Genomic DNA, 13,742 nt, shown 5'->3' on the forward strand with positions numbered 1-13,742 from the left:
ACAGTATGTGCACTTTAACTAAAGTAACTAATACAAGGTAACTACATGGGTTAGGGTTAGGGTTAGGTTCAGGGTTAGTACCTTACCCACTTATTGTAATTACTATACTAAGTAAATAGTATGTACATGGAGAACCAGAATTGGGTCCAATTAGTAATATTGGAAGTAAATAGTTTCATACTGTTTTTACTTCCTTATCTTTGTGTTAAACTTTCATTTTCTCATGAAGATCCTCCTCTTTTGAGGAACTATAAAATGGGTGCTGAAGCAGGTAAGTTATTACATTCTCCTCCTGATCAAAGATGGATCTGCAAATCTCAGTTTTTCTTCTGTTCATTCTGTTCACTGCAGGTACAGAGACAAATTATGTTTGTTTTTAATATTATTGAATACAAATACAGATCATTGATGTCTCTCTCTCTCTCTCTCTCTCTCTCTCTCTCTACTAAAGGACACTCTCTCGACTGTTATGAGTGTCCGAAGGACCCTTGTGCATCAGCGACATGCTCCACTGGAAATCCCAAATGCTTCAGTTCGATATCTGCTGGTAAGTCCAGTATGGATTTAGGCATGTGACGGTATCAAATATTCATGTTGTGATAATTGCTGAAGCTTTTATCACAGTATAAGGTATTATCATAATATTGAATAAGTTGCAAAAAAGTTTTGTCATAGTCATAATATAGGAGGTTTAATAAATATATTTCTTATAACAAAAAACGAAACATTTAAATACAATAAAGCAATACACAAAAATGTATAAAGTAAACAAATGTTTCAAACAGATTATATAATTTGCTGTAATTTTTTTGGTGCTGCAAAATGTAAATATATGTTGAACTTGTCAGTCGTCACAGAACGGCTACTACTTTTCTGGACAGAATTTACAACTGCATGCATAAAATATTCTATATAATATACTGAAATTAATTTAGTTTTCCCTCAAATATTTATTCCATAATATAATTTGTAAATTTTAAACATTTTTCAAATAAGAAAAAAAAATTATGTAATGGTCATATTATATTACAAAGTTTGTATTTTCGTCCTACTTTGCAGGTCCACTCGATATTTATCCAGTGACGTCTAAAAAGTGTGCTGCAGAAAGTGACTGTTTAACTGGGTCCATCAACACCGGCAGTTATAAGTACATTTCTTCCTGCTGTAACACAGACAAGTGTAATCTTCAAGATCCAAAAGGTATTGTACTTTACAGTCAACAGTTTAGAAAACATTTACCAAGAAATAATTGTCGTGGGACTTTCTATTGGACCGCTGAAATAAACCACGCCAAACCAACTCTGGCGAGGCTCTGAAATATGAATGCAACACGGGCCAAAGACATAGAAGAACATAGAAGCCAGTTATTCCAATTTTACAAAAGATTATGAGGACACAACTTTATTGAAACAATGAGCACCTACAGTATGTTGTGTGCACAATTAGACCAGAACAAGGTAAAGAAAGCTTGTTTTTCTTCTTCTTCCAGTAGATCCCCCTACTGTCCCGAATGTAAACAAATGTTACTATTGTGATGATCAGAAGGACTGCTCAAAGGAATTGAGCTGTTCAGGGACTCAAGACCATTGCATTACATCAACAAGTGAGAAGGATGATGTTTAAAAAAAAAATAATAATTTAATCTTATGCATAGTTTTCATATACCAATAACCCGCTTAGACACCTCAGCTTTCATTCATGAATCGACTTCCGTTTTCTTTTCTTTTTTTCATGCAGGTCAGGCAGTGGCTGTAAAAGGCTGTGTCTCTAAATCATTGTGTGACGCCACAATATCTGGCTTTGGGAAAATCAATTGTTGTGAGGGGAAACTGTGTAACGGGCCTCCGAGCTCAACAGGTTGTGTGGGGAACCTGTGTAACGGGGCTCAGAGTGTCACCCAGAGCTTCCTGTTCCTCTGCTGTTCTCTGCTCTCCTACTTCATGATGCACTGAATACAGCAGATCTTCACATTCAACAATCAGACACACTGTACTGAATATATAGCTTGTGTTTTTATCAGTACAAGATTTGATCTGGTGTGGGGAACTTAAAACAATATACAAAATCTGATTAGTTGAAGGAAATATATATACATTTTATGAAAAATTAAACAAAATGTAACAATCACTGAAATAAAATATAATGATCAACTCTGCATTTGTTTCTGGATTTATTTTGAAAACATAAAATTAGTGAAAAGGAGGCAGGGCTAATTTGCATATTCACGAGTTATCAGCTTCAGCTCGATTCTGATAGCTGTCACAGACTAGAGCAAATGAGATGGCAGGCGATAGTGACTGACGCTTTCTAAACACACTTTGTGCAGCTTTGAAACCTTTGCGAAACATTTTGATCCAGTGATTCGGGGCTCAAATCAAACTGTCAAAATCACATGATTTCAGTAAAAGAGACTTTGTTACATCATAACCATTTTGAAATTTTGATGGCTAGGGGACGATAATCTCTGTGAACTAGGGGGGTAAGGATTCACGCGTTTTCTTGATGCATTGATTACAAATCCTGCAAGGGGGGCTCAAGCAAGCACCCTTCTGAAATCTATAACAAACACCCTACGGTCTTGTGGACTTAATGGACACACGTATGCGGCTGTCAGTCCACAAGACCGCAAGTGCGCAGCCCTGTCCAAAATGGCACACTTCATATGCACTTTCAGTCTTGTGGACTTACAATGGCTGCCACGTGCACGTGTCCGTTTAGTCCATGAAACCGTAGGGTGTCTGTGTCCCATTTGTCATTTTATGCCTCAGAAGGGTGCTCGCGAGCGCCCCCTTTGCGGTCAATATGCGCCCTCGATGTGCACTTTTGCCAAGCCCGCAGGAAGACCACGAGTGCTTAGGGTGCCATTTGGGACAGGGCAGAGAGCTGTCATCTGCTCATGTGATGGTCCATGTCCCAAATGACAGCTCTCTGGCCCTGTCCCAAATGGCACCCTAAGCACTCGTGGTCTTCCTACGAGTTCGCACTTTCGTGACGTAATGCCGCTCTGACTGTCGGGAAGAAGTCTGCTGCGGAGCCCGAGGGCGCATATCAACTGCAAAGGGGGCGCTCGCAAGCACCCTTCTGAGACCTAAAATGACAAATGGGACACCCTACGGTCTCAGGGTTTTAACGGACACGCGTACGCGGCAGCCATTGTAAGTCCACAAGACCGAAAGTGCACATGAAGTGTGCCATTTGGGACAGGGCCATAGTTGGGTAAAGTTCTATAGCGGTGAATGAGAGACTACATAGGCCTATGTCACACTTCCTGCTTCCGGAGCTTCCGGAACGCGGAGTAGGGATTCAGATCTTCCAGTCAACAATATTTCTCGATAAGGATTTAGATTATCAGCCATAATGTCTAAACCATCCAAGGTAGACTGACCATGAGCTATGAGGTTGTGAAACGAAAGTTTTTGCTCCTGTAGAAGCTATAAGTTCGTATGAAATCAACCTTGTTTTAAGAAAAACATGTTTTATCCGCAATCTTATGAAAAAAAACTACACTACCCACAATCCTAAGCATAGCAGCAACGTCTGCTGATTGGTCCAACTCACTGTTACCATAGAAGCGTTTACATTACTGGCGAACGGCCCGCCGCTGTTGTTGTAGTGTACCGGGTTGCTCTGCGTCAGGACGTAGACAGCCATACCTCAGCTTTCACGCTTTTCCACTTGAGAGTTTTCATTTACCATCCGAACCACATCGTCATATGTGACTTCAGGCAGGTTGCGGAGAGATTTGGTCCAGCGGTATCAGGGGGGCAGGGTTTTATATTATTTTGAAGTCTCCCCGGGCGCCGCCATTGGCTAGCGGACCATCACCTGCTGTTAGCATTCCATTGACTCCCATTCATTTTGGCGTCACTTTGACAGCGAATAACTTTACATCTGAGGCGTTTAAAGACTCCATTTGTCCATTATTTCTAATGAAACACGAAAATGTATAAAAGGCTCCATTACCTTGTATCTTACGTTATGGCCCCGTAGATGCAGTTTTTGTAAAAATAGGCTAACGATTGCGTCATAACCACGCGACTCTCTGTCGCACAGTAGAGAGATTACCGTATGGACAGGAGGAGAAGCTCGCGGGCAATCGGGGGGACGTGGAGGCAAAATGACAAAATAATTAATCAGAATACTTAGCAAAAGTTTCTCCTGCTCCTAGCTCATGGACAGCTCCTATTCACACTCTCCGTCTCTGCAAGTTTCGGAAGGGAATGATTCAGATTTCTCTTGGCACAGCTACTAGAAGACAGACGGGTTGCTCACGTCACATCCACGTCGTCAAGCTCAGTTTGAGTCTGCGCAGTACGCTCAGCCATCAGGAAGTGAGTGCTTCTAATTGACTTCACTTATCTCCGTTGAATCCAATGGGGTCGCTGTGTCCAGTTTATATACTGTCTATGAGCGGTATCTATCGGACTCCGCCATTGTAAAAAGCTAACCGGAAGAGCCGTATCCCTACTAAAAGACGTACTTCCGGTCTTCAATTTTTTCGTGACATAGGCCTGTTAAATATATTTTTTTAGAATAATAAAAAATAATAATGGAAGCAGTGCATGTTTATGTATCTGGAACACTGTAATAAGTTCCTACACAATAGTTAACATGAACTAACAATACTTTTAAAGCCTTTTTACTCTTCTTATGTAAATGATTAAAATAAGAGTCATTAAGAAATAACATGTAAAAATGGAAGTTTTTAGTTTTTTTGGCCCTACACGAAGGCCGATGTGTAGGCTAATTCGCACCCAGACTAGTTCATTAGGGGAAACATTTAAATAATCCTGTAAATGCACTTTTAAAAAATGCAGAATTGAACAGTTAATTGAAACGGCACCAAATTTTATTGTGAATCATTTCAAATTGAATCGTTCTGAATTAGAAAAAAATTGTTCTTGAATGGAACACCTATGGATCGTGAATCAAATCGTTTCTCTGTCTACCCAAATATTCACAGCCCCACTGTAAACCCATAAACCAGTGTCTATATGGTTTTTTAAAAGAAAACAAAAAAGAAAAAAATGTGTAAATACTTTGAAATGTCACATTAGTACAATAAAAAGGAAGAGATTCAGTTAATAATATCTTATTGGCCTGATTAACCAAGCTCTCCAAAATTTACTCAAATCACATGGACTGCAAAAAGATGTGCTATTAAATCCCTTTGTGACGGGCCCCTGCTAAAGCTGAGAAAAGAGGCTGAAACATGTAAATAAATGTTTTAGAAATTGGTATACTTTACTAAACAAGGCAATTTCTGAAATCAAGTTTGGAGTAATGCTAAAGAACTTCAAAATAACTTCAAAAGATATATTGGAAAATAATAATAATTCTTTTGGCACTGTTGGACTGTAGTAACGGTGGTTTAAATAAAGTGTAAAACTGTATTTAGCATCATTGATCAGCAGGTGGCAGCAGATTATATTTTTACCAAAATAACACTGCATCTGCTTGACATCAAACAGCTTAAAGCAAAAATATAAATATATTTTTTTATTTCACAATTATGTAATGTTGGTTGTAAAGTCTTATGATATATCAGAGAAGTCACCAGAAAATAGAAACTACAAGCTGAACAACTGAACAAAACTGGCTTCAAGTGACAATCTTCATCTTTATACTCCCATGATGATTGATAGTGCTTATTGATTAGCCTCATGGACATAGACAGTGTTAATGTAAATGATGTTCAACTCGTCACAGAACTACTCTTTTTCTGTGCAATTTCTTCTTTTGCAATTTACACTTGCAAGCATGGAATGTTCGATATACAATTATTTTTGCTGAAATTGTTATCCTGATAAAATAATTAGAAATTTGTTTGAAATTAGAAAAACCATAAATTTAAAGCATTTTCACTAACACTTTACAATAAGGTTCCATTTACATTAGTTAACTATAAGCTAAAACGAATTAACAATGAAAATATTTAAAGCATTTAATTATCTTGTTAATTAATTGTTAATTTCAACATGTACTACTACATTATTTATATCAGATTGTATCTGGTAATATTATTTAATGGACCTGAGCTGACATGAACTAACAATAATGTTGACTTTGTATGAACAAACATTTTTACTAGTGGTCTTACACTTAAGTGACATGTGAAGGCCAAGTATATCCTCAGAATTTGTCCTCTGCATTTAACCCATCCAAGTTAGTGCACAGTGCACACATTAGAGTAGTGAGTGAACACACACACACACACACCATGCCTTTTTGCTGTGGCGCCCGGTGAGTGATTGGGGGTTAGGTATCACCTCAGTAATTTCCTGCCAGTATAGACCTTATGCGCCAGAGAAACAAGAGCACAGCCATCTTTAGAATATTGTCTTTGAAATTCCGATTTTGCGGTCATATTTTTGCTGTGTATTTCAAAGGCATAGCTTGTGAAGTGGATTTACTTATTGTAAAGTTATCACTATAAAATGCGTATATTTCCTCTGATATTAATTTCGGGTCTGTGATAAACCCATCATTAATAATATATGAACTGCATTGCTTCTGTCTCCTCTTTTCAAACTGACAAAAATATGCCGTATTCTTCTCTCCTTCCAACCATCTTGCAAGAGACCTTACAAAAGCTCCTTGTGCTTTCATTAAATACAAATGATCTAATTTAGCTTGAAGAGAAAATAATCATAAATATCAACATCTTGAGTAATTTTTTGTGTATTACATTCTTGAACTAAACTTTAACTCAATTTGCTTCTGTTCTTTGCTTTGTTGTTTATTAAACCGAATTTAAAATACTCCCATTTATTCCCATTAAAGTTAAGGTGAAGTCATCTTTAATCTCAATAATCAAATTTCTTATTTGACTACAATAATCTTTATCCTTTAATAGTTCCACATTAAAAAGGTATGTTTTATTGTTGCAGTCAAAATTAATTGGCAATATGGCAATGATCTGTCACTGGTGTTGCAGAAATTGAAACATTAGTGGCAAACTCAGAATGTTCCACAGTAATAAGCCAAAAGTCTATCCATTAGTTTTGATCCAGTAAAACTGAATCACATTAGCATGCTTAAACCTCCAGATATCATTAAGGGAATTTTATTGGCAAAACTCCTCAATAATGTTAATGGTGGCTTGTATATCTAGAAGGAGATCTGTCCAGCCACTCATCTGGCGCTCAATTAAAATCATTTCACTAGATTTGTAATGAGACGCATTTGTAAACTTGTTTTCCGCTAAAAATAAAAGCATTTGTAAACTAAAAATAAAAGCTCGACTGCAGTTTCCATCAAAATAAAAGTTCACAGGTTTATCTCTTGCATGTATAGAAATTAGGACAAAACTAATTATAAAAGTTTCATTTATTTTTCAGTGTATTTGTTGTACAGTATATGGCTATTACTAATAATAGTATAACATTATTATTAGTAGTATGTAGTGTAATGTAGACTGAGACACTATATCACAACTCAAAAGAGGTTTGATTCCCCTTCAAAGTTCATGTACAAGTCAATGCACTGACTATGGGTTGAAGCAGAATGCTCCACATGAAACTTTTGGTCTTCCAACCTTTTACCACCGTGTCGATTTATTTTGATTAATATGTGCGAGGGAGAGAGAGCAAGACAACGCTTAGTTTGGAGACGGTGAAGTCTTGTTTACACTTTCGCCTGGCTCCGAAGAGAGAGTGTGCGCGCGCGGACCGTCTCTCTCTCTACTCGTTCTTTCAGTTAAACATGCGCCCTGTCACAAGCGCAGCAGCTCATCTACATTACTCACAGATCAAAGAAAATTCATGCGTGAATTAGTACTGAATTAAAGTATGACCATGCACTCGCACAAATGCGACCACATAAAATTTGAACTTGCACATTCTCAAAAAATGGTCGCAGTCTGGAACCCTGATGATGATCGTTCGTTTGTTATACATCACAAACTCACCTTTTCCGACAACGTTGAGTCGTCTCACCCAACAACCGCGTCAATCTCCTTCTAGGGCCGCTCATGCAGGCTCAGCTGCAGGTGCCGGTCGCGTGCAGCGCTGCAGCCACGTAAACAGAGTTTGCCCTTCCCCTACTGACTTTCACTGTCACTTTCGGTGCCCGAATAAAAGTGAATGAGGCTTTGCGATTTTTTTTTTATCTAGGCCTACGTGAAATTCTGCATCTTCACAAGTGTATTATTCAAAGGCTTTCATTTTTGTTTTTGTGTGTTTTATAATCCTCCACATTTACAGAATTTTTATCTCGAAATTCTGACTTTTTTCTCAACATTGCGAGTTTATTTCTTGCAATTTTGAATTTATATCTTGCAATTCTGACTTTTTTAATAATATCGAGAGAAAAGAAGTCACAATTACCTTTTTTTCCTCATGCTGAGGCTGATAAATCATAATTGCAAGATGTAAACCAATGTTGCAATTACCTTTGGTTGTTTATTGTGTGTTTTTTTTATTCCATGGTGGAAATAAGCTTCAAGCGCTCTCATCAATAGATTTATCGCTTATGCAGCAATTTTAACTTAATCATGCTGCACGTATCAGAAGATTATTACGGAGGCAGTGATAATAGAGAGCTGCAGTGATGACGTATTTTCGCATCACCCTGGTTCCCACAACAAAAAACCCAATAGGATTTTTCCATTGGCTTTTAGATTATTGCAGAAAATAAGGTATACGACTAGCAAAAGTTTATGATTCTTATACCGTTTTGTTCATCATGATAACCTTCACAAATGAACACAACGTTTATGAATTTTGAAGCACAAATAAATTTGGCAGAAGTCAATAGCTAAACTATAAACAAACCATACGATTGCATGACTTTCAACGCCACCATCAATCAGATTTCAGTCTCTTTCAGTTTAAAAACATTTTCCCTGAAAGTTTGACTTATGATAGTTTGCAAGAGCGCCATTATAAACACAACGAGGCTGTGAAAGCGAATTAATATATTTACATATTTATGTACTTAATATAAATACCCTCCAATTGTACTTTTGGTACAAAATGAGTTGTTCCAATTTAGCAGACTTTAAGTACACCAATTTAGTATACCAAAAGTACAAGGGTATTTTTATTAAGTACATAAATATGTAAATGTATTTGTAGCATACTTAGCACAAAATAAATATATTTCAAATATATTTTAGTATTTTTTTTTTCACTCTGGGTGATCATACTATTCACTAATAGTGATATTAAACTAATTTTAGGCTTAATATTAAGAAATGTGTTTAATTGCAGTGTGCAACAAAGAAGTACTAAAAAAGTTTAATTATAAAATGCATAAGTTTTAAAAAAAAACATTCAGAACGATGGAACTCGTTTCTGGGTTTATTCAGACTGCATTTCCTTTTCATCAGTAAGGTGAGAAGAACCAGCGGTGTAAAAAGATTATACTTAAATGAAAATATGGATACTGAATAAAAAAAAATTGTCAATTAAAAGTCCAAGTATCTAGCCAAAAACATACAAACTTTATACATTACTAAAGTAGGCCTACTAAAAAAGTAGAAGTAACCTAGCAAAATAAAAATGTGAGAGGAATTTCTCTCTCACTGTCCGGCTATAGCGGGAAGCCGAAGTTTACTTCACTATATTACAATTAAAGGAGCTGTATGTAAGAAATGTATTTCAATTAATCATAAAATGGCCCTGATAGGTCACTAGACATTAAGAAATCATGTTGTTTGATGTCTCCAGTGTGTGTGTGTCCAGTCCCAGTCGGAGTTTCAGTTCGTGTCTTCCTTTCCTGTTCCATGTTCTAATCTACTGGTTTTCGTTCGTCACCTGGATTTCTTCACTGTTTCATCATCACGTCACCTCATCACCGGATTGCTGACCATCTTGTCCCTGCGTCACCAGCCTGCCAGAGGATCTGTACTTTCATATATACTACAAATAAAGAGTTTTACTTGCATCCTTGCTTCCGTTTCATTGATCGCGACAATCAGGCAACCTTGAGTCAGGGGGGAGGGGAGGGGATACACTGCTCTACAGTAATTTGAAAGTGATTGCAGTACCAGTTTTGGCCACAATCTTACATACGGCTCCTTTAAATCCTAATCTAATCATGACAAACTGTATATCGTTGGAAAGGTCTAAGACTCCTTAATATATATTTTACCACTGTTTTTTTTTTTTTTTTTGTTACAAATTATGTAGGAATAGTAATAGATGAATTTATGACAAGAGTGCACCTCAAAAAATCTACATCATAACAGGAGTTCTGACCTTTGTCACAAAAAGTCGACGCACACACTTTTAATAATTTAAACTTTGGTTTTCATGCTAGAGGTTCTTAATTAAACATATAGAACACTCAGAACACATCAAGGTTCCATATTTTGTGACAGAAGTGATATTTGGACAGAATTTTTTTTTTGTTTTTTTTTTTTTGTAAGCCAGAATGCATACAATTAAATTCTGGAATGTATGTCACCCGCTGGCTATTTTTGGTATTACGCCTAAACAAAAAACATTTTTGTGATATCAACTTCAAATTTGGAACACAACTTGGTTAGATATATGGCTTTGATTTTATAGTAATTTTGGAGTAAAAAATATTTTGTAAAATATATATTTTATATAAAAGAAAAAATATTAAGTACAGTCAATTTCTACTTTCACTGTTTTCTTTAAAACAAGACCAAACTTAGATCTATATTCCAAAGCATTCTTGAATTACAACCGTTTAAGTTTGAATAGTGCATTTTAATGTCCATTCTCAAAAAGGGGGATGACAGTTAAAGGGTTAAGCATTTTGAATCATTTATCTAAGCAAATGTAATTAATTGAATGAAATGTTTTGTCAGAGTGACAAAGGTTTTGTTGAGGGGGAAACAAAACAAAACACAATGATGCAGAGGTCAAAAACATCCATCTGGTCCATGTTTATAGAACAACAATTAAAAAGCAGCATCGACCAAAACGCATCTAGGGCCTGAGAATGTGTTTAAACCCTTGAACAGTGAGATGTGATGCAGAGGCCAAAATGTATTCCAGATATAATACAACCCCTAAATCTACTAAAGCTACTTTTGTATGCCTATTCAGTGATTTTTTTCCACAACAATAAAGAAATGTCTTTGTTTCAGTGTGAAAATTTTGTTTATTCGGGGCATTTGTTTATTTTTCTCTGCAAATATTGAGATGGGACTAATTAAATTAACTGAACTAATTAATTAACTAAGTAATTAAAAATTACAAAACAATTAACTGATTGACAGCCCTATTTGTTATTCAATATAATATTTACTTACTTTAATATAATTACAATACCATTTATCCACTCCCTGGTAAGAACATCAATACATTTACAAAATAAATTTACACGTATTTACAAATGTTCATTTAAATGCCAATTGGTTTTTAGGTTTATAAATAAGAATTTTTATATCAATAAAAATGACCAATTGATTTCAGTGTTAAAAAAATAAGTCATACTGACTTCTACAGAAGCATATTTATTAACCTCGGAGCTCATAAATGGAGTCTTAAAAGGTTTATACGTCACCCGTAGGTTTCTTAAGACCGTTTTTGAAGCCTAAAGTGGGCGTAGCCGACCGTCGCCATCTTGGCAGTGCGTCACTCCCGTATAAACGAAAATGGGCGAAAAACCCTAACGTTAGGGCAGAGAATGTTAGGGCTAACAGACAGCAGACAAACAGCTAATGATGATGACTAATGACCACAGCAGCGGGAATCCACCTATCACTCAAAAGTGGACACACCCTTAATTTATGCAGAAATTGAAGGCTTAATATAATTTAAACAGATGAGTTATAAAAAACTTCACCCCCCTCACAGTTGTCATGAAGGGCAAAATTAGCTGTATAGACCAAAGCCACTTTTTGCTCCAGGCTGTAAACGTTTTTTTCTGCTGTTAAGTTGGGCATTTTAACATGGGGGAGATACAGATTTGACTCACTTTTGCAGCCAGCCTCAAGCGGCCAGTTGATGAATTGCCGTTTAATTCACTTCCATGTTGGTTTCAAGAGAGAGACAGGGAGGTTGCCGCTTGGTTTATAGGCTACATGCTATTCTTTTTCTTTATGGAGTTTTATTAGGAAATAAAAACAGTTAATATTACTACTCATAAATATTGGTTATTAAATGTTACATTATTTGTACTCAATTTTATTTGTTAATGTAGCCTATACCAGATGCAGTTACTCAGATTTACTTATTTTTTTACTTATCAATTCATACATTAAATTTCATTGATTTCACAGCTTTAAAATTTACTCAATTTTTTTGAGTGTAAAAATGTTTCACCAAAAAATTAAACTTTTTAGAGTGTACAGAAGAGTCTGCGCAGACAGAGGAGACATAGGCCTACAGGTGGGCAGTGTATAGCCAACTTTTCCTTTTTATTTGTTGCATGAGGCATGTGTCTAATATCTCTTGTTGCAGACACTTGACCACTGGCTTTTCTTTACAAAGAACAATTGAAATAAAACTCAAGGAACTAAGCATATTTGTCTTTTATTAAACAATTAATGCAACAATGTCACAGGCCCTGTCAGGTGTGCAACCCTCAGACTTTTCAGACACTGAAATCTTCCCTTTAGTTAGCAAAAGTTCATTTCATTGTGTGCCCTTGTCCTGGCTAGAGCTGCATTTTAACTGGTTTGGGTCAGGGAATGGGGTCATAAAACACCTGTCTGCAGGCAGGAACATGTCATAATCACCTATGAAAAAATGCAGTTCTGTTAGGATCAGCATAAGTGTATGTAATAAAGTGAGCTTGATATTTAATTGTGGAACTTTCCTTACCACTTTCAAATAATGTGCATAAATGTGAATCTCTGAAAATTCTTAAGTCATGCACAGATCCTGGCCATTTTAGATTTTAGTCAACTGTCTTTTTATTTATTTGATATAATATTACTAATCTGGAATATTAAGAATCACAATAGTAACTGGGCTGCACATTTACATCGTGAACCCCCTTTCTGTTCACATAATCCCCTTCACTGAGGCCTTGATGGCAGCCTATAGTCTATGGTACCAATCACGTTAGTGAAGCCTGAGTGATATCCTGTGGTCATGATTGCATGATTTTCATAAAAAATTGTGATAGCTTAAAAAAACAAAAACAAAAAAAAACTGCTTTACAACTTAGGGTCTTAAGTGGCTTGGAAATGCCACAAAAAAAACTAAAACTGTTTTTTAAACCTAAAAGCGCCAGGTAAACTCCGAATGACACAACAGACAGCAGGGAGCGCGGGGCACAACGTAACACTGGGCTAGTTGTAACACACTTGTTTTAAATACTTCCACACATGCTAGGATGATGAAACTTGGTGTATTTACTAGTTGCCATATCAACACTATATAGAGAAAAAATTGTGCCAAATTTTTTTTTTTTTTTTTTTGGAAGATATCCATAGACATTTATTAAACCATAGCAAAAGTAAATTTCTTACTTAAGTTAATTTATCATCTCTATTTTTTTGTTCATTTAAAATTAGACAAATCTGATATTATTTTAATCTCCAATATGTTATTTAACAGTTGAGATAGTTCTTTAATGCTTTGCTAACTAGCAGAAGACACTAGCAGGGTTTAAATCCCAGTTGTGCAGGTGGGGGCATGTTGTAACACTGCGTTACAATGTGCCCCTATTAGAAATATGCTATTATATTCTATAGTTTTATTAATTTTATTGAGAAAACGTGAGAAAAATGTGAATAAAGACTGAGAGTCAATGTTCAGAAATTACTAATTATGTATTTGTTTTGAACTATGTTGTATAGCTGTGTTTTCATG

The 13,742-nt window shown here is 36.0% G+C and overlaps 1 protein-coding gene across 1 annotated transcript; it reads left to right on the forward strand.

Moving 5' to 3' along the window:
- Window positions 1–281: 281 nt before the first annotated feature.
- Window positions 282–2,155, forward strand: LOC311097773 (uncharacterized protein). Its single transcript, XM_084137626.1, has 5 exons — window positions 282–351; window positions 452–547; window positions 1,060–1,200; window positions 1,490–1,603; window positions 1,738–2,155. Exons 1-5 carry the CDS (start codon window positions 303–305, stop codon window positions 1,950–1,952), a joined length of 615 nt encoding a protein of 204 aa, XP_083993752.1. The 5' UTR covers window positions 282–302; the 3' UTR covers window positions 1,953–2,155.
- The last annotated feature ends 11,587 nt before the right edge of the window (window positions 2,156–13,742 follow it).

The sequence above is a fragment of the Abramis brama genome (assembly GCF_963993115.1).
Source record: "Abramis brama genome assembly, chromosome: 15".
Classification (NCBI taxonomy): Eukaryota; Metazoa; Chordata; class Actinopteri; order Cypriniformes; family Leuciscidae; genus Abramis; species Abramis brama.

What these genes read in the sequence shown, in the direction of transcription:
- LOC311097773 (XM_084137626.1), top strand. Translation starts at nt 303, where the DNA reads ATGGATCTGCAAATCTCAGTTTTTCTTCTGTTCATTCTGTTCACTGCA. An exon ending in GTTCATTCTGTTCACTGCAG is followed by an intron (nt 352 to 451) that starts GTACAGAGACAA and finishes TCTCTACTAAAG; the next exon opens with GACACTCTCTCGACTGTTAT. An exon ending in CTTCAGTTCGATATCTGCTG is followed by an intron (nt 548 to 1,059) that starts GTAAGTCCAGTA and finishes CCTACTTTGCAG; the next exon opens with GTCCACTCGATATTTATCCA.